Source organism: Rattus rattus, chromosome 5 (assembly GCF_011064425.1).
Source record: "Rattus rattus isolate New Zealand chromosome 5, Rrattus_CSIRO_v1, whole genome shotgun sequence".
In the NCBI taxonomy this organism is placed as follows: Eukaryota; Metazoa; Chordata; class Mammalia; order Rodentia; family Muridae; genus Rattus; species Rattus rattus.
In genome coordinates, this window is record NC_046158.1 from 119,064,799 (window position 1) to 119,085,654 (window position 20,856).

Below are 20,856 nucleotides of genomic sequence, written 5' to 3' on the forward strand. Positions count from 1 at the left end.
TGCCTTTAAAAAGGAAGGCTAATTTTGGCCAGAAACAATGTTGTTGGAATATAAGAATAGCTAGTGGGATATACTGGGAGTAGATAAACTTTAGATGCAATTGCAGATGTGCTGAGTCTGAAGGGTGTCAACATCCATAGGTATCATAATTTTTAGGATAAGCCTCAGTAACCTCACCCATAAAAGGAATTTAATTCTTCCTGCCACAGACTCATCCAGACACCCAGAACTTGTGGTTCTTGTTTCCAAGTGACCAGTTCCAGACAAGTTCCAGTCAATTCAGTGCCCCCTACACTAGAACTGGTTTGCAAAGCTCTACTGTCCCAACACTATAAAAGGAAGATTTTACCAAACAGCATCTTTGGACAGCAGCTCTCACCTCATTGCAATGCAGAGCACTGTCTTCCCTTCTTGAGCTCTTTGATGTCACTGGGGCTGTCAAAATGCCACAGAAATATTCTCAGGGACAGCCTGTTCTTGTCATCTTTGTAATCACTGAGGCTGAGGCTCCTTTTCTGCTCTGAACCACACTCCAAGTCACGCTGACTTACGTTGTCCTCACATGTGTTTCCATCGTCACAGATTAGATTTACATATATTACAAGTTCTTTAATCTGGCATTAAAACAGAAAGGATTTCTCCCCCAGAAAGACGTGTTCCAACCAGAAATCCTTATTCTTCCCTTTGGCCTCATGTAACAGGAATCCCCTCAAAGGCCGTTGCTGGATGCTGATCTGGACCAGTATGTGACAGAAGCTCGGGACAATAAAGATCTCCCTAGGAGATTACTCCCCGATAGAAACGATTGATCATGTGGCTAATCTGTGAGCAGTTAAGGGTGAGAAGGAAGCCACCAGCTGATAGAACAGATGAAGTCCTTTATGGCTGCTTGTAGATAATATTTTAGGATGGACTTTTGGGATGTGTTTTTAACAGAGTTTGGAAGAAACTACTTTGTGAGATCTTAGCATTCTGGAAACTGAGGCAGGAGGATCATGAGTTTGAGGCCAGTCACAGGTGACATAGTTAGGTAATGTCTCAACAAAAAAGAAAGGAAGGAAGGGAGAGAGAGAGAGAGAGAGAGAGAGAGAGAGAGAGAGAGAGAGAGAGAGAAAGAAAGAACGAAAAAGAGAGAGAGAGAGAGAACGAAAGAGACGGAACATAGATCTCAATTTAGCAACTTCAAACAACAGAAGAAAGGTTCTACCTCAGGAATCTGCAGATTGACTGAAATGTTCATCTGGTCCGAGATGGGCTGACTTGGATGGAGCTGAACAGCCTCTGGTGACCTCAGTAGCAATGATGAGGCTCAGCTAGACAATTAGGAGTGCAGAGAGGGCCAGAGCCTCTCTCCTCCTGGAGTTAGTTCTCTTGGCTCTTTACATGGTAGTAAAATAGTTCCCTCTAGCTAAAATAGGCCAAGGCTACATGCTTAGAGATTTTTCAGGCCTTTGCTTGCATCCTATTTGCCATCATCCCATTGATTGAGGAAAATCATGTAGTCGAGAACCAACATTAAAAAGGCGTAACCAAGGAAATGGACATGGAGAAAGGATTTATGGGTATCATTTCTCATACACTTTAATACAGCATTAGCATTTAGTCATTGTACGGTGCTTCTTGTCAAATTGATCCAAGCTAGAGTTGACTTGGAAGAAGAGAACCACAACTGAGGAAATGCCTCCATCAGACTGCCCTGTGGGCATGTGTGTAAGGGCATTTCCTGACTTATGTGGGAGAGTTTATCGTGCAGAGGTGGTCCTGGATTAATTAAGATAGCAGGCTGAGCGAGGCATGTAGAATGAGCCAGGAAGCAGTGCTCCTCCTGCTCTCTACTTCAGTTCCTGCCTCCAAGCTCCTGCCTTGAGCTCCTGTGCGGACTTCCCTATGAGTCATAAGATGAAATAAATCACTTTCTCCCCTGAGTTTATTTATAGCATAGCAATAAAAGGAAACCAATATAGTCATGTAGATCTAGAAAACTAAAGGGAGAAATCTAGCTTATGCAAAGATTCAGACATGGGCCTCAGTGTGAGCTAAGACCTCAAGTTGAATGATGTTCCCTCACAAGTTGTTGCCCTCGCTGAAATGAAAAGGAAAAGCTATAGGAGATTTTTGGTAGCAGAGGTGCTTTTTTCCTTTTATAAAGGCAAGCAGTGCAATGCTTCCACTCACAGGATTTTATCTTATTCAGCCATTCCCTCCACTAGTGACATGGCTTCTATTTGTATGTCTTAATGTTTGTTGTTCAAGCTTACCCTCTCTCTTTTCATGTTGTGAAAATACAAAACTCTTTACTTGTGCCTCTTCTTGCTCCCTCTAACAAAGTCTAGCCCTGTCTCTGTGTGCAGGATAAAATGTAGTGTGTATACATGTAATATAATTCTCTACACATAGATGGCCTCACTGACAAACATGCAATCATGCAATCGGTCCGTGTATGTCCGAAAACGGAGGGAGGGAGCAGTGACTATTCTGTCTCAGGCTTTTCTCCCTCTGGAAGCAACTTGACTATCCAGCCATGCTGGGTAGATGTCTCAGAGGAGACAATTGAGAGGGTCACACTGGAAAGATGATGCCCAGTTCCCTAATGTAAAACATAAGCTCCAGACATCTGTTTGGCTGTGTGGTTGGAAAACTGTTTCTTAGAAGAAATCAAAGTTTGGAAAAAATCAGTTTGATGGAGGGAGATAGAGATGGACAATGCTTCAGAGGGTAGGTACAGCATGAGACAGTTTTCCACTCAATTAGGGAAGAGGACATTACGATGTTTTGTACACACACACACACACACACACACACACACACACATCAATTCTAAGTAGTATGTGGAGAAGACTCAGGAGCCCTGTGATAGTCTGAAATGCCTTCAGAGTGAGCACTGTGTCAACAACCGTCTTGGCGTCTGGCAAAGGACCCAGGGTTCAGGTGAAAACGTGTGAAGAGCATTCTTGCTGGGTCTATGTAATAGCAACCACCACAACCTATTATGAATGAAGGTTATCCCATCCCTTCAAGGTACATGACTGGAGCCCCATGCTTGGCACTCACAGAGGCCCTAAGGCTATTGGAAGCTGTGTATAAGCCAGGAGAAATTATGGGGTGGTGTTACTGGAGAAGAGCTGTGTTTTAGAGAGCAAGGGCATGATGCTATAGCCCAAGCTTCCCTTTCTCTTAACTTGATAACCCTGGACAAGCCCCATATCCTAGGACTTTTGTTAACATTTACTTCTGGGAAGAGAAATCCAATTTTGACAATGTGCCTAACTCCAAGCCCCCCTAGTGTGGTCTACTTTCCTTTTCCCATGTCATTCATAACTTCTAATATATTATATAATATACTATTTTATATTATTTGTTTATTCTGCCATGGTGAGGAGCCTTGAAAACTATTCTTAACAATATATCCCACATAACTAGAATTATGCTTGATATATAGTGAGAGTTTAACTAATATTCATTGGCCATATGTTGAAAAATTACCTCAAAGGCTATTTCTGCCTTTATTATTAATACATTGGTTATTTACTACTCTGTAACAAATTATCCTATTATTGGCACCTGAAAATATAGCAGTTATTATATTTTTATGATTTAGGGCCCTAGGAAGTACACACCACTGGGTAGTTCTACTCTTGATGGCTTCAGCTACATTCAGTTTCTATAGGAAAGGGTTGGGAACCTCCTTTACACTGTCGAATGTCTTTGTAATCCTTCATGTGGCTCCATTCTTGGTAATATCTCATCATTGGTAAATTTGTTTAGCCTGAGCTTCTTTCATGATGGTTGGATTTACCAGATCAAACTAGATTGTAAGCCAGTGGGGACCTTAAGGTCAAAGTAAGACCATATTGTGTAGAACCCTCCCCTCACCTCTCCACTTCTTCCTCTTACCCTATTTCCCTTCCTCTCTCTCTCTCCCCTCTCCTCCCCTTCTCTTCCTTCCCCCATTCCTCTTCCTCTCCCTCCCTTTCTCCTCTCCCTCTCTCCCTTCCTCTTCCCCCCTCTCTCCTACCCACGAGGAGAGAAGGGATGTCCCAGTGCTGCGATCCTCTCAGTCTTCCCAAAGCTGAGCTCTAAAGTGAATGTGCAGCCGTGAACCTGTGAGCTCAGGCTGGACCCAGTCCCTTCAAGAGCAAAACGACTGGAAGTGGAAGACTGTGCAGCCAGCAGGCGGTGTGAGCAGGAGACTTGGGAACTCTTCAGGAGGGGATGATGACCATCTCCCTGCCTCCCTTCCAGATTCCACAGACGGTGAGGGTGACTGGAGTCTCTGGTCTGTCTGCAGCGTCACCTGTGGAAATGGCAATCAGAAACGGACCCGTTCCTGTGGCTATGCATGCATTGCCACAGAATCCAGGACCTGTGACCGTCCAAACTGCCCAGGTAATTGTGGAGCTGTGACTCCAAGTTCAAGGGAAAGAAAGGGGTTTTGTTTTGTTTTTTCATTTATATTCTAAGACTTGGAGAAATTACTTAAAAGGTAACTGCTTCCTCATAAATCTTCTGACTAGAGTGGGACAGCTAGAGACAGCTGATAGACTCGGTGGCTGAGAAGATGGATTTTCTGAGTCTCAAGTACAAATGCAGTGTCCGTGACTAATGCTGTGCCGTCTTGTCCTCATTTAACTTGAAGGAGGGACTCTGGTCAGTTTAAACCTGTGATGTGGGATTGTCATGACTTGAAAAACTCATCGGAAAACAGATACTTACCTCTGATAAGGAAGCCAGCATGAGTGAATTCTCATTCTCAGGAAAACCATGGAGTTAGCCCAGTCAATAAGAACTGAGAGTTGCCCAAGACTTCCCGGGGAACAAACTGGGGCAATTTAGCATTTAATTGTGACCTTATACTATAATATCAGTACCTTGAAAATTAAAGTACATTGATAATTTGGTGAGGGATCGTGTTGGGACTAAACAATAATTATGACTGTGGTTGTCAAAGTTAAAATGGTTTGTCAAAATGTAGTTTATGGCCTATTGGTGCAGATGCCTACATTGTTAGAAGTATCAAACAGGAGGCGTCAGAGAAGGAGCAGAGGCAACCAGGACCATGAGTGGCCCACAGAGCCTAAACTGTGTGCTTCCTGATCCTTTGCACAAAGCTTATCTTCCCTTGGCCTATAGTTTTACTGTGTTCCCAATTCCCCACCAGAATCCCAGCCTACAATAATATCTTGGGCCCTTTCAAGAAACCACACATTCCAAGTGGCTTCATCTAAAAGAAATTTCAGAGACAGAAAATCTGATCCCCGTACACTAGACCTCCTTTTTCTACCCCAGACAGTCTATTCTCAATCCAGAGACATTTGGATCAAAACAAGAGTAGAAGCACAAAGGGATTTCTAAAGAGAGGGGAGAGGAGCGACTGGAATGAGGTGTATACTGGCAAAGGGCATGAGAAGAAAATGGGGTTGAAATGTAAGAAATGGTAGCCCTGGCTCCCGGTCAGCCCTACAGACGGCTTGCCTCTCACAATTTTCCCTGTGCTCATTGCAATGAGCTGAGGTGGAATTCTGACAAGTGGGTTTTGGCTCTGTAGGAACAAAGCTGTAAATGATAACAGGGCTAGGAGGAAATGACACCCAGAAAGAATGTGAAGAAGAGGAGGAGTATATGAAGAAATTGGTCAAAAGGATATTGGGATGTAGAGAAGGAAGGTTGTCTAGGGATGTGGGTGTGGCATGATGTGCTGTCTACCCACATGTGAGACCCTGGGTTAGAGCACTCGTGCCAAGCAAAAAGTAAGAGGAAGGAAGGAGAGAAAGAAAAAAAAAGAATAGGAGAGAGGAGGGGGAAGGATGGGAATGGGGGGGGGGAAGAGAGAGGAAGGGAGAGGTTGGGGGGAGGGAGAAGAGGGGAGTGGAAGGGAGGAGAGGGGAAAAGAGAGGAGGGGAAGTGAGGGGAGGGAGGGGGAAGGAAAAGAGGGGAGGGGAGAGAGGGGAGGGGAGGGAGGGGGAAGGGAATGAAGGGGAGACTGGTGGGAGAAAAGTAAAGATTAAAGAGTTGAAGAAAAAGATAGTCATAAAGAAATAACAATAGTGCTCTGGGTAATTAAGTACCAATCAAACTTCCATGGTTTTAGGTACACAATTTTATTTAATCCTTAAAACTGCCCCCCCCTGCAATGGAAATTTATTAGTGTATTTGTTTAGCACTTGTGGAAATTGAGACCCCAGCAACAAATGATATTTGTGCATTTTGAATTCATGATGCCTGATTCCAGAATCCATTGTCTTAACTCTTTTCTCCTTTGCCATGAAAAGCGGTCTCTGGCTTGGCCACACACAAACACAGGCAGAATTTCACTTTGAGTTACAGGGGCTTGCATTTCAGTCAGAGCTAGGATCCAGAGCCAAGGCAGGAGATGTGGATTTCAGGAAGAGAGGGGAAGGGTCCTCTCTGCTGCCATTTTGCTTGTTTCCTTCTTGGGTACCAGGACCACTAAGAACTATGCAGCCAGCACCCCTCATGCATGCATTTCTTCTCATCTGTCCTTGCCCACTTCAGTCTTTCAGCCTTTCTGCTTTAGAGGGTGCCCATTTCAAGGGTCCGTTTGGGTAGGAGTGATTACTTTTAGCAGGGTCTCCTTTCTTATTTGGTTTGTTGAATCTCTGATTTGCTGGAAGTAACTATGGAATGAATAGACAAGATCTCGTAGGTTTGGTAATGATCAGACTGTAACCCCTGAAGGCTGGAGAGGTGGTTTGGTGGCTGAAAAGCACCTGCTGCCCCTTTAGTTCCCAGTACCTGTGTCAGGCAGTTCACACAACTACCTGATACTCTAGCTCCCGAGGATCTGATGCCCTCTTCTGCCCTTCTCTGGCACTGAAATGCACATAACACACACACACACACACACACACACACACACACACACTAAATCACTGTTCAAGGTAGTGGTTGGTTCCATCATCCATATGCAGATCTTAATTTCACACAATATTGCAATGTACACTACAGACACATATAATACAGAAAATATCCTGTAGAACATTTATGCACAAGATATGCATGATGGACTTACACACTGGAGCCAGGTTATGACTGACTGGGAACTCATTGGCCTAGGCCTGTTTGGTGAGGGTGTGTAGCACAGCAATGCAGCAGGCTCACAGGGTAATCAAAGCCTGCACGCAGTTGGCAGTGTGCCTTGGAGACAGTGGAACTGTCACACTAACCAGGTTATCACTACACAAGTACCACTTAGCAGCAGGGTAGAGCTGTGGGAACTGAGATTTCCCAAAGACCGCCTCAACACAACTGGACTAACCACAGCTCAGATGAGAAGTGTGTGGTCTCCATAGAAACCCTGCTGCAGCCTGGACAGTGAAGTGCTAGGACACTGGGAAGACTTTAGAACTGCAGCTCCTTCTGGATTCCCCAGAGGGTATCTGCACTCTTCTTCAGGCGGGCCTCCTCATCAGGAGTCAGTGTCACCTTCACAACATCTGAGATTCCATTTTGTCCCAGGATACATGGGACGCTGAGGAAAATGTCCTCATTGATTCCATAGAGACCCTTAATCATGGTGGAAATGGGATGCACCCGCCTAAGGTTCTTCATTATGCTCTCAGCCAAGTCTGCCACGGAGAGGCCAATGGCCCAGGATGTGTAACCTTTCAGCTTGATCACTTCATATGCACTGTCAACCACCTGCCTGTGAACATCCTTCCACTGCTCCTTGTCTGCATCCGTGCCCAGCTCTGGGTTCAGAGACTTCAGGGAGATGCCAGCAACGTTCACACCACTCCACGCAGGCACACTGGAGTCACCATGCTCTCCCAGGACCCATCCGTGACAGCTCAGTGGGTGAACTCCCAACCTTTCTCCCATCAGGTAATGGAACCGAGCTGAATCCAGATCGCAACCACTTCCAATAACTCTGTTTGTGGGGAAGCCGCTGATCTTCCAAGCCATGTAGGTCAAGATATCCACTGAGACGATGAGCAGCTTGCACTGTGGACTGTACTTCACAACATTCGGAATGATGAACTTGAAGATGTTCACATTTCTCTGGACCAAATTAAGCCGGCTCTCTCCCTCTTGCTGATGGGCCCCCGCCATGATAATGACCAGCTTGGAGTTTGCAGTCACACTATAGTCTTTGCTGGAGACAATTTTCGGTGTCTTAAGGAAAAGGCTGCCATGCTGGAGATCCATTCTCTCTCCCTTTAGCTTGTCTTCCATTACGTCAACAAGAGCAAGCTCATCAGCCAAGTCCTTCATTAAGATACTGATGGCACAAGCCGTGCCAACAGCACCAACCCCAACAACTGTAATCTTGTTCTGGGGGACCTGTTCTTCCTTAAGAAGATTCACAATCAGCTGGTCCTTGAGGGTGCCATCTTGGACTTTGAATCTTTTGGGACTGCTTAGTGCACGATGGGGGACGACGGGCGAGCAGCAGCAGTATCATGCGCGAGATCGGCGACAGTGGCTCCAGCTCGCCTAAATGTTTCTTATAACCACATCCCAAGGTCAATTTTGTAAAATCAGAGTGATCTCCTAAAGGACATCCAGTCATGCCCAGCAGTGAAGACAAAATTCCCCAACAATAATGCTACCAGCCTCTGCTCTTTCCTTTCTCTCACGATTTAGTTTGTGCAGAAGTCCTGTTTGTAAGGAAGCTGAGTTAGATGTGACAATCCTAACAGATGTAAGGGATCTGAGACGTTTGCAGCAAACTAAGTTCAGTGCCTTAGAGTAAGTAAGGGGCAGGGGGCCTTCTGTGCAGCCTTTCTAAAGCATCAGTAGGAACAGAACTAAATTAACAAAGCAGGAAACACACGCTTCTACTTCCCCTTCTGGGAGATACTCGCCCCACACTTCGCTCATGTAACTCGATTGACTCTGCAAGGAGAGGTGTCAGATCTGCATTTAGAGAAGTGAATCCTGGGGCACACAAAGATGACGTCCTGCCCAGGTACACACAGCCAGTAATGATTTAGAACCAGACAGTTGGCCATTTACGAGAAGGTATTGAGCAGTCTGCTGTCTCAGGCTCAGTTTGTCACTCACCAGACAGCTACAAGCACCCCACCAAGCCTTACCCCTCACCTCCAAGGTAAATGGCTGTCCGTGGGACTCATGCAGGCACATTTGGATCTGATTTCGAGCTGTGAATAGTATCTGGGGTTTTAATATGTTTTATGCACCGCTACCTGCTTTTTACTGTTTCCTCTGCTGGCAAATTTCTACCCATGAGGAGTGATGAATACAGAAAGGCTTTGTTCAGGTGTTTTGTTTTGTATTTGGTTGGTGGGAGAGAAGGTGAATTTTTCCATATAACTAGGGGAAAATGAACTCTTGTTCTGTTCTTGTTTAGGAATTGAAGACACTTTCAGGACAGCAGCCACTGAAGTGAGTCTACTTGCGGGAAGCGAGGAGTTTAATGCCACCAAGTTGTTTGAAGTTGGTAAGAGCATTTTTTTTAATCCAAATATTGGTTCAGTGCTTTTGGAGATTCATTTTTCTCTTTCAGTGCCATCCTTGGACCCATGAACATGTTTCATATTTTCCCTTTGAGGTCCACTGCTCCCAATGTATATCTTGCTCACTGAACAGACTCCAAGCAAGAAAGAGAGCAGCCTCATCCCTCCTCACACCAGACTAAGTGAGACACAGAACACCTCTGTGTGAAACTCGCAAAGCCTCCTAAGAGACAGGCTGGAGCCCACCCTCCCCCTAGCAAAAACACAAACAAAAAAAAAAACAAAAAAAGCTCACTACCCATCTGTCCTCACTGAACATCCAGTAAAATGAAGTCTCCAGCAGAGGAAAGGAAGGGGGAAAGAAATTCTCTCAATATTTTATGCTTCCTTCCATTGCAAGAATTTTCCATTAAATTTTTCTATTAAAAGAAAAACTCAGTACGCGTGTGTGTGTGCGTGCATGTGCATGTGTGTGTGTGTGTGTGTGTGTGTGTGTGTGTGTGTGTGTGTGTGTGTGTGTTTCTCTTTTCTCTGCTGGAAAGTGCTGGCTCAGAAGCAACAGCCTGAATGAACACAGCATGAAGCATCCCTTCAGGTGCAAGCTGGCTTTTCAGCACATTCGCCCTTGGTTCCCTGTCGGTGTCATAGAAGAGCAAGATTCCTTCCGTCCCACTTCTTTTATCCCTGAAAATCCTTTTGTTATCTCAAGTCTGCTGTACCTCCTCAGACAAAATGGAGCAGTCCTAAGTCCCTTTTAGTTTCCTAGCCTAACTATTTTGAGATGTAATTTTCTCTCTCTCAGAGAACTATAGGAGTCAGTCAAGGGTTTAAGTAGAATAGTCGAGAAAACAAAGAATGAAAAAAAAATTAATGCCAGCCCTCTGAAAAACAAAACAAACAAACAAACAAAAATGGTAAACAGTATCAGCATCTGCACCACCAGTGATGGGTGGGGCAGACCTTGTGCCTCATCCCTCCAGCCCCAGTTGAGAAGGTAGCCACAGTGGAAAGCTGCTGTGACAAAAGACAATTTTCTCTAAGAGGATGGCCTCTGGCGTGTTGAACATGGTCCAGTTGAAGACCACATAGCCACGAACATTTGGATGACACAAATTGGTCTCCATGGGAGAAGTGGGGGAGTTGAATGGTTAGGAAGCTCTGGAAGAGTGGGGTGGTGAGTGTGATCAAAATATATTGTACAAAATCCTCAAAGAACTAATAACTTTTTTTTTTTCTGAAAGATGGGGGCAGCCACGCCTTAACCACCTAGAGGTGAACACCAACCAGTCAGGCTGATTTTCCAAGACAGGTCCCAGATCTTGGTTTAGCTAGAATATACTTTGATTTTTACAGTGCCTGCTAATAATTTATTTTTAAAACAAAATCTATTCAAACATGTCTGTAAGCCAAGCTCAGGACAGTTTAGAAACTCTGTGTCATTAGGACCTCCACCTCACCCCTCCCCTCACACACACAATGAAATTGTATTTATTTAAGAGAGCCTTCTGCAAGCACAGTTCCCTGGATTTTTTTAAGCTGACTTTAAAGGTCTGAGGTCTTTGGGGAACAGAGAACTTCTCCTGTCTCCCCCTATCACATTTCACAGGCAAGTACCTTTTACGTTTTTCTATAGGGCAAGGCCTAAGGCCACATCCAATGCATGGCTAAGGATACCAGAACTGAGTAGGCCTATTGCAACAGAGTCCAGGCAAAACTGAATTGAGTAGATAAGCAATTTGTGTGTATTTGGTGAGAGACCATTTCTAAAACTATGAACAGAGTTGATTTAAACCAAAAATGGAAACCCAGGACTGGCAACACTGGAGAACTCTTACTATTCTTGATCTGTTGAAACATGGATGGGACAGTAAGCATAGCTCAGAGGGAGAGCCACCTGACCATAGTCCCAGCTCCCCAAAGGATACAGATAACATGCAGTGAGAGAGAAGCTAGCAAAACATTCTAGGCTCACCATCTTCCCTCTGTGTGATCCACTGATGGGCCCTCCCTTTGGGCTATCTAATCAGAAAGCAGGGGTAAAAAGCCTATTGATGTAGTCCACATGTATCAGGACAAGAGCATAATGGGATGAAGACCTAGAAGGACAAACAGAAAATGAGTAAAGCAGACTGGAAACACTGGGTTGCCGCATGGTCAAATTACTAGAACTAGTACTGCCTTGAGTTTTCTCATCTACAAAATGGCATGAGGCAGGAGTGCATCTTACAAAAAGACTGCAGAATCCAGTGACTTAATTATCTGCCAAATGCATGCATGCCCATCACACTGAACACCCTGAATTAGTACATTCTTAAAAAATGAAAATAGGTCAGCAAATGTTCTATAGGCACATGAATGGCAGTAGTCTCCCACCTGGGAAAATATAATGTCATTTCCCCAGGCTTCCTGAAGTTTGTTTCTGAAGGTCCTGCCCTTCCAAGATGTGCCTGTGACCTCCCAGGTACTACCCAGAAAGGAACTGTCCCACTCTGAGTGACTGTACAGACAAGACAAGCTGAGAAATTCTAGAGCTCAGAGGAAAAAAAAAGAGAAGAAGAAGAAGCCCGTATGCATGCCAGCTGACCCTACCCAGGACAATGCAGTTCGCTTCACATCCCCTGCCACTGACACTCCATCCCAACTTCACTGGGGAAGTCCTACTCCCATGCCAACTTGACATTTGGACAGCAGAGCCCAGCAAGTTGAAATGGTTTGTTATAAAGCTGATAAGAATTTGGGCTTTTACCCCAGCCAGGTTAAGGTGAGAATTTAATCTTATACCAGAGGTCTGGGTGGACTCATGAGCAATGTCCTATCTTCCCCCTTCCCCATCTAACTGATGGGACACATGTCCCATCCCAGCTGACCCTATATCCTGACCATATGATCCCATATATAACACCCCAGCCTCCCAAGCATTTGACCCAAAAATGACTGGAGTGGCTTCTACCTTACTCTCATTACCCACAGACTTCACAGGCACGGGAGTCTAACAGTTCTGACTTCTCTTGATCCAACCTGCTGTTACTACCAAGCATATTTTTTCCTGAGTTCGTATCATTGGTATACCATATTGAAATCAGTACTAGATCAATTTTCTTGCTGCACAGCCCAATTGATACATATTTCACTGAGTGCTATGGTTCCCTAGGGATCTCTGAACAACACTAAACTAATCAGGATCTCCATCACATGATACCTAACAACCTTGTTCTCTTGTGCATTCTACTCTGGAGGAAAAGAAAGCATCCTCATCCCCAACCCAGTCATCCTCCCTCTTCCTCTTGTCCCTCTCCAACTCCCTCTCCCTCTCTTCTCTTTCCTCCCCCTCCCTCCCCTCCCCCTGTGTGTGTGTGTGTGTGTGTGTGTGTGTGTGTGTGTGTGTGTGTATGCAAGTGCTGCACATACCAGATTGGAATGGACATGCAAGGTGACCATATGACACCTGACAAAGGAGAAAAGGAGAGCTGGGAAGGACGGAAATCAGACAAGTCTGAGCCCTGTCCAATAGGGACTGCCCAGCTGAGGGGACCTCGGAGAACCAGACAGCAGTGCTCCTCCATGCTCCTTCATTGGCCTGCAGGGCAAGTCTGACCCAGATGATGGGAGGTGGTCAGCAAGGTACACAGAGAGACTCTCTTTTAGGAGCTCTGAAGAAAAAATCCGGCCAGTACCAACCCTACCATGGCTCATGACCAGCATGCTGTGACTTGTACTCAGAACTATTCTGGACTTACCTACTAGAAATAACATGCTGTTTCAGTTTTGAAGTGTTTTGTTTTCGGTTTGTTTTGTTTACAGTTTGTTTTGTTTATTTTTTCTTTCTTTCTTTTTTTTAAAGACAAGCAAGCCAAGTATTATGTGGTACATGCCTGTAATCCCCGTTTTCAGAGGCTGAAGTGACTTCAGCCTAGCCTGGGACACGCTGTGAGACTGTCTCAAAAACAACAGAAGAATGTCTAGGTTTAGGCAAACAGGGTTTTCTTTTATGGAGAAGTAAATAAAGCCAGAAAGAACCCAGTGGTGCATGCGTTGGTCAGTGTTCTGTCACTGTGGGGAAAAAAAAAACTTGAAAGAGAAAACAACTTAAAAGGAAGAAAGATTTATTTTGGCCTCTAGTTTCAGTGCATGGAATGCGGCCTGCTGCCTTTGGGCCTGTGGCAAAGCAGAAAATCGCAGTGAGCAGGTGATGGGGGATGTCGTCCACCTCATGGTAGCCAGGAAGGAAAAGAGAGAATGAACGGGACTGTCATCCCAAGATGTCTATCAACTGCACATACTGTTATCTTCTGTAAGTCCCATCACCTCTTAGTAGTGCCACAGGCTGAGGACCAAGCCATCAATATACTGGCTATTGATGGGCACTACTACAGTACAAATAAGATAGGAGTGTGGCGGTGTGGAACAGCAGATCTAAAGGTGTTCTGTCCTTGGGGCGGGAGAGCCAACCTAATTTCAGAAGGAATCCTGATGGGAAAGCTGTGTGTTAGCTCAGCAGACTGAAGGGCAAAGCCTTGGGAGGAGCAGAGCTTAAAGAAAGGGAGGGTTTTAGGGAAGGGTGATGAACATGTATTCAGTTCTGATAGGTCAGTGTGGGCACCCAGTTCAGCTGATCATGAGCAAAACAAGGAAAGTCTGTGTCTGAACTTATCAGTCATAAATGGAGACAGAACATCCACGAATCCCATCTAAATCCAATGTAAAAGGGGGTTTCAGGAAAATAAAGATGGGAAGAGGGCAAACATTCTTAATACTTCTGTTTTCCAGGACAAAGTTCTTTGAAGGTCCGGCATTGGTCCCGCTCATATGCTTAACCCTCTTTTACTTTTTATTTTAATATAAGGTCTCACTTAGTTGCCCAGACTAGCCTTGGACACCTTTTGATATCAGGCTAGCCTTGGGTTTATTCTTTATGCCAGGTTTGCCTTAAACTTACTCTGTAGACCAAGCAGGCTTTGAACTTGTGATACTCCTGCTTGGACCTCTAGATAAGCTGGGATTATAGGCTTATATGCTTAAGTTTTTAAGTATTTTCTAAGTATGCCATTGTCATTGAGTGGGAATCATAAGAAGAGTTTTCAGGTTATAGAGAGACACTCTATTTATTCCTCCCATCTGTTTGATCCCTACCTTGTATCAAATTCCCTCCCATCTAGCTATCATTTTCCCAGTGTCCATTTCTACTGTCATCTCCTCAGAGTCTGATAGAGACCAAACTAAAGCATACACTCATCTTGACCCAAACAACTGAAGGACTACGAGAAAGACTGTGAGTGGTCAACCAGGGGTTAGGCTAGCCTGGAACCTCCTCTCCTGTCCAAGTAGAGTGACACTATCTACCTACACCCTAACAAGTTATTCCCAAGGGCCAATGCAAGAATAGCACTTTTCAAATTTCAGTTGTTAAAGAAAGGCACAAATTGAAATCCATAGTGAGGTGTTGTAGCACATGCCTTTAATCCTAGCACTCAGGAGGCAGAGGCAGGCAGATCTCTAAATTTAAGGATAGCCTGGTCTATGAAGTGAGCTACAGGGCTACACAGAGAAATCCTGTCTCAAATACATACATACATACATGCAAACATACATACATATATACATTAAAATCCATAAATAATTATTATTTAAAAAAATTTGAAATTTAAATATATTTGATCATATTCCTCCTTTCCTCCAAGTGCCTTCCTGATCATCTCCGCCTTCCTACCCACCCAACTTTAAGTTACAGCTCAAAAAATAAAAACCACACACAACGACAAAACCTACAAAACCAAGAAAACTAATTTAAACCACACCCAAAAAAGAAAAAAAAATAAAACCACCAAGCTATAACCAAATAAAGGGAGTATTTGACCAACATACAATTTGAATCCATAAATTCTCAAGGGTTTGCAACTAATCAAGTTTTTCTTAATGCTTTAAAACCTAAACATGCCATCTCTGGGTTCCAAGTCACACTCTCAGGTCCTCTGAGGCAGCTTAGCCTATGAACTTGCATATAGCGATAATTAAGGCCCAGCATTTGGATGGTGGATTATGTTTTAAACAACTCAGTGAGTGGCAGAAACAAAATAAACTCAACTCTACAAATGGTCCTTTGAGGGCTTTCTACCATAGTACTCCTTCATAGGAAATTCAATACAGCTCTCTGATTTTGTGAGGATGCAGAATTAGTCCATGGTTATCTGTTATACTTTTGTTGTTGTTTTATGTCTGAGGGTTTATTGTGGGGGGAGGGTTGTTGTTGAGATCTGGTTTAGTTTGGATTTTTTGTTTTGTTTTTTGAAGATGCTTTAAATTGAGAGATAATAACATGTTTCTACATTAAAATTTTAAAAGGTATATCAAATGCACCGACAGTTAAATAAGGAAGATGGAATGATGGTAGGCATTCAATCAGTGAATTTTGCTGTTCTGTGTTTGAAAATGTCTCATGCTATGAAGTGAAGTATTGGGAAAATGTCTTATAAATAACATTGCCAAGTTCTGGGGAGCTGAGAATGGCTGCCATGCTGGTGGTTATGGGTACCTATGGAGTCTCTGATGCTAATGGAGGACACTGTTGATGTAAGAGTCATTCATCCAGAAAGCTTAGCATGTGCTAAGACTTCCAGAAAGTTTAGCATGTGCTAAGAGATTTTTTTTTTTTTTTGGTCTTTTTCAGACATGGACAGCTGTGAGCGATGGATGAGCTGCAAAAGTGAGTTCTTAAAGAAGTACATGCACAAGGTGATCAATGACCTGCCCAGTTGCCCCTGCTCCTACCCCACTGAGGTGGCCTACAGCACAGCTGACATCTTTGACCGCATCAAGCGCAAGGACTTCCGATGGAAGGATGCTAGCGGGCCCAAAGAGAAACTAGAGATCTACAAGCCTACTGCTCGATACTGCATCCGCTCTATGTTGTCCCTAGAGAGTACCACACTGGCTGCCCAGCACTGTTGCTATGGGGACAACATGCAACTCATCACCAGGGGCAAAGGGGCAGGCACACCCAATCTCATCAGCACCGAGTTCTCTGCTGAGCTCCACTACAAAGTGGATGTTCTGCCCTGGATTATCTGTAAGGGTGACTGGAGCAGATATAATGAGGCCAGGCCTCCCAATAATGGACAGAAGTGCACAGAGAGCCCTTCTGATGAGGACTACGTTAAACAGTTCCAAGAAGCCAGGGAGTACTAAAGCACCACTGCTTTGGAGACACAAATGCACTGCACTGATCTGCCAACTGTCACCTGGTTCTTTCCACATTTTTGTATATCTGTATATTCCACATGAATATTTTTGTAAGTATAGTATGGTGATGCACCAGGTCTTAGGACTGCTATGCCCAGTACCTACATACCATGGTGGAAGTCCTCCTGATGGCTGTGTGGGCAGGAAGCGGCACCTAGGAGCTAGAGTGGGTATGAGTCTGTTCCCACCTCCATTCAGTGCATAGGAACACAGAGACTGAGGTTGTAAACATTATAAGCAGTTTTTTATATATAACTTATTTAATACAAATGTGACTTAAGCTTAACCTTTTCTCTGGAGTTGTCCTTATAAAAAATTATTTAATTGCTTCTGAAAGAGTTCAAAAGGAAAAGGACACAGGGGAATTACGAGAAAAGGAATTTTGCATTGGAAATGCATCAGAGCAGTAAAACACCCACCTTACACCAGGTGTTCTTTAGTCACGGGCTTCTTACTGGTGTCACAGATTCCAACAGGTGGGTAGTAAGTGAATGTGTAGAATCTAAGGCACGGGTTTTAAATGGTTTTAAAGTAAGTGACCAGCATAATGGTACTGAAGAGCCCCAGCAGTAGCATTTCTGTTCTGTCTTAACAGGCTCAGAAGACTGAAGGAAATTCAGGCGTAAAGCCAGGAGTGGCACTTTCCAAAGAAAAAGCAAAACAAGTTGAAAAATAATACGTGCCTCGCTTTGTCTATTTTATCTTAATAGAGCAACTTTTCTCCGCCAATAAATATTATTCCCAGTAAATAAATATAAAAGGGGGTCATGGGAGCTGAAGTCTGGGAAATACTAATTTTTTATGTTTTAAGAAAAAACTGCATTATTTTTGTAAAGTATTTATTGAGTCATTGGCTATTGTACAACATGCAGTTATGAGATGATCCACTTTTGTGGGATAGAACTTGAGGACAGATGAAGAGTTGGTTCTTATGCAACCTTTTACTTGCAAAACTCCAGGGAAAGAGATATATAATAAAAATCATAATAAAATGTGTTACCTGTATCCTTGATTTATGATCCAAATATTGTAACTACTCCAAGTGAAGCAAGACTTTCATGAGGAGAAGCCTTCAACTTAGGTGGGAATAAAGGACTCACAAATGGACTTATGGGTAAATCATGGCATCTTTAGCATTCAAAACATCTCTCCGGTCCCCAGCTAGCTCAAGCTAATTAAAACACATATTTTTTTCTCACCCAGAACTAAGAAAATCAAGCTAGAGCAAGACTTCAGATGGGCAAGGCTACTTCCAAACAAAACAAAGGAACACGAATAATAAGCAGAACTACTTACAATGCAAGTTATTATTTTTCCAGAGGAGAGAAACCAGAGGTCAGAACATATAAACTATATTAGGCATGCCATTTGGGAAAGGCTGCTTTGGTGTCTTTGTATCCCTGGTGATTTTGGTGCTCTTGACCACACACTCAAGTTTTCCTGGTAAAAGTATGTTCTTACAGAACAGCTTTTGAATGTCAGAATTTATAATGTTCAAGGTTCTACCGAGATATTACCCATGAAATTATTTGTATTTAGGTTCTGCATCTAATGACAAGACTAGTAAGTCTTATTCACTGCTGGAGAGATAAGGTTCTGTTGTAATCACAAGCACTGACCACTCTTGTGAAGTCTTTGGTTCGTTTCCTAGCACCCGCATGTTGGCTCACACTTATTTGTAACATTTTCAGGGGATCTGGCACCCTCTTCTGGCTTCTGTGGACACCAGGAATGCATGGTACACATACACCCTTGAAGACACACACACACACACACACACACACACACACACACACACACACACACACATACACACACAACTCTTGTTTTAAAGGTCTTATTCACATTGAAGAAATGCTAAAGGAACCTGTAGAGAGAATAAATTCCCCATGTATCAGAGGACAGGGTTTGGTTTGTAATACAGCAACAAAAAAACTCTTCAAAAAGAGAACTGGCTGGAAATAGACTATGTCGCTTTTGAGCTGATCAGTTTCCATAGGAAGAGGGAGGAGGCGAGGTACATGGGAAGTTCAGCCAGGTAGCAAGGAAAGATGACTGACCATTCATTAGCAAGACCTCATGGGTGCACTAGAGGAAGTTCAAGGTTGTAGGGAAATCCTTCAAGAGATCAGGAATGCACATGAAGTTTCCAGTCGAGGAGTGGACTATTTTTCCAATAATTTTAATTGATTTTTAAAATTGTTTCCTTTATTTTGTTGAGATTATAATATGAACCCATCATTCCTCCCTTCCCTTTCCTCCCTCCATATCTCTCTTTGTTCTCCTTTTCAATGATTGATTGGCTCAGAGAGAGAGAGAGAGAGAGAGAGAGAGAGAGAGAGAGAGAGAGAGAGAGAATGTGTGTGTGTGTGTTCCTAAATACATAAATATAACTTGCTCACTCTGTTTGCAGGGCTGATCATTTGGTGTTGAATAATTAATTGGTGTGTTCTTCTCAGGGGAACACGATTTCTACAACTTACAGCATTCCTTAGTTGACTGTAGTTTTTGCATAAGGTGAAGGCCTCTTGGGCTTTTCCCGTCCACTTTGGCATGTCTATTGTTGCCCTTGCTCTGCTCAGGATTAGGCAGTTATGTGAGGGAGACTTTATTGGTGTAACTTCTGACATAGTCAGAGACACAGTCTCATAGAAAACTCCCTGATCTTCAGGTTCCTAGAATCTCTCCTCTCCCTGTTCCACGATGCTCAAAGATGCAGGAGTGTTTTGTAGATGTATTTATTGGGTCTGGACTCCATAACGTTGCATTCTCATTGGTTATGGTTTTCTGTAACAATTTCCATGAGTTGCAAAGAGAAATGTTCTTGATGGGGGTGCGGACTACACTTATCTGCTGGTCTAAGGACAAATATTTAGAATGTAGCTGTGGATTCTGCTGGTTTAGTAAAATGGCAGTTGTAGGTTCCCCTCTAGGACTTAGTAACCTTCAAAGGGTAGTTAATTAATTTTCCAATAACCAGACAGGATTTGCCGCTTGTTGGGTGAGTTTTGACTTCAATTATGCCAAAATACACATGCCCTACTGTTTCCATGGGGTTTTCCTGCCATGTTGCTCATTGCTGTGGCTTACAGGCATCATAGCTGAATAGGGCTAGCTTCTTCCTTTGGAGGCTTGCATGGTGCCTCCTGGTATCATGAAAGTGAGCCCGCAGTAAGGAAGCTTTCAGGTAGTTCCAGCTCAGGAGTCTCTGGCCCATATGTCAGAAGTGCATGGTATCTTCAGCAATGGTGACTTAACCTTCTGCTTTTGGTTGTGAAGAGGAATCATAGTTACAGAATGTAATGCCTTAGGAATCTCTTGGACAACACTGACCACCATCTCAAAGGAGATCTCTCAATGCTTTATAGTGATGTTCATTTTTTTTATTGGATATTTCCTTTATTTACAAGTGTTATCCCCTTTCCCGGTTTCCCCTCCGGAACCCCCCATCCCATCCCTCAACCCCCTGCCTCCTTGAGGGTGCTCCCCAACTCACCCAACCACCCACTCACTTACTCACTTACTCCTGCCTCCCCACCCTGGCATTCCCCTACACTGGGGCATCAAGCCTTTACAGGACCAAGGGCCTCTCCAAACCCCCTCAGTTCTTTCTCTAACTCCTCCATTGGGGACCCAGTTCTCAGTCCAATGGTTGGCTGCAAGCATCCACCTCTGTATTTGTCAAGCTCTGGCAGAACCTCTCAGGAGACACCCATATCAGGCTCCTGTCAGCATGCACCTCTTGGCATCCCCAATAGTGTCTGGGTTTGATGACTGCCCCAGGTGGGGCAGTCTCTGGATGGCCTTTCCTTCAGTCTCTGCTCCACATTTTGTCTCCATATTTCCTCCTGTGAGCATTTTGTTGACATCCTTGTTAGATGGTATTTGGCTCTTGAATAGAACATTGTGAACCCAGATGGGAAATTTTCATTTAAGCTAAGTATACATATATATTTGGTATATTATAGGTATTTTTTAGGCAGACAGTTCATAGTAAGGTTCCTTATGACGTTTTTTAGACATCTTTCCTGATATTTTGCCCTCCTTACTCCTTTCATATTTATCTCCTTCCCTTTCTTTATTTAGAGTCCCTAATCTTTCCACTTTCCCCTATCCAATTACTTGAACCCTGATATTCCCCTCTCTATTGATCCCTATTCCCAACCCTAGCAATGGTCCCCTT

At 43.8% G+C, this 20,856-nt stretch overlaps 2 protein-coding genes across 3 annotated transcripts in view; one reads left to right on the forward strand and one right to left on the reverse strand.

The window, feature by feature from the left end:
• Ism1 (isthmin 1) overlaps positions 1-17,669 on the forward strand; it is a 77,981-nt gene extending 60,312 nt beyond the window's left edge. For both annotated transcript variants that reach the window (XM_032904301.1, XM_032904302.1), the window contains exons 4-6: positions 4,243-4,386; positions 9,332-9,421; positions 16,102-17,669. In XM_032904301.1, coding sequence (XP_032760192.1) covers positions 4,243-4,386; positions 9,332-9,421; positions 16,102-16,619 — 752 coding nt within the window. In that variant the 3' untranslated portion in view covers positions 16,620-17,669. The remainder of the gene's footprint in view (positions 1-4,242; positions 4,387-9,331; positions 9,422-16,101) is intronic.
• LOC116902027 (L-lactate dehydrogenase A chain-like) lies at positions 7,270-8,363 on the reverse strand. Its single transcript, XM_032904303.1, is given in 2 exon segments — positions 7,270-8,348; positions 8,351-8,363. Coding segments are annotated over 2 exon segments (990 nt in total). The 5' UTR covers positions 8,352-8,363; the 3' UTR covers positions 7,270-7,359.
• Positions 17,670-20,856: the final 3,187 nt, after the last annotated feature.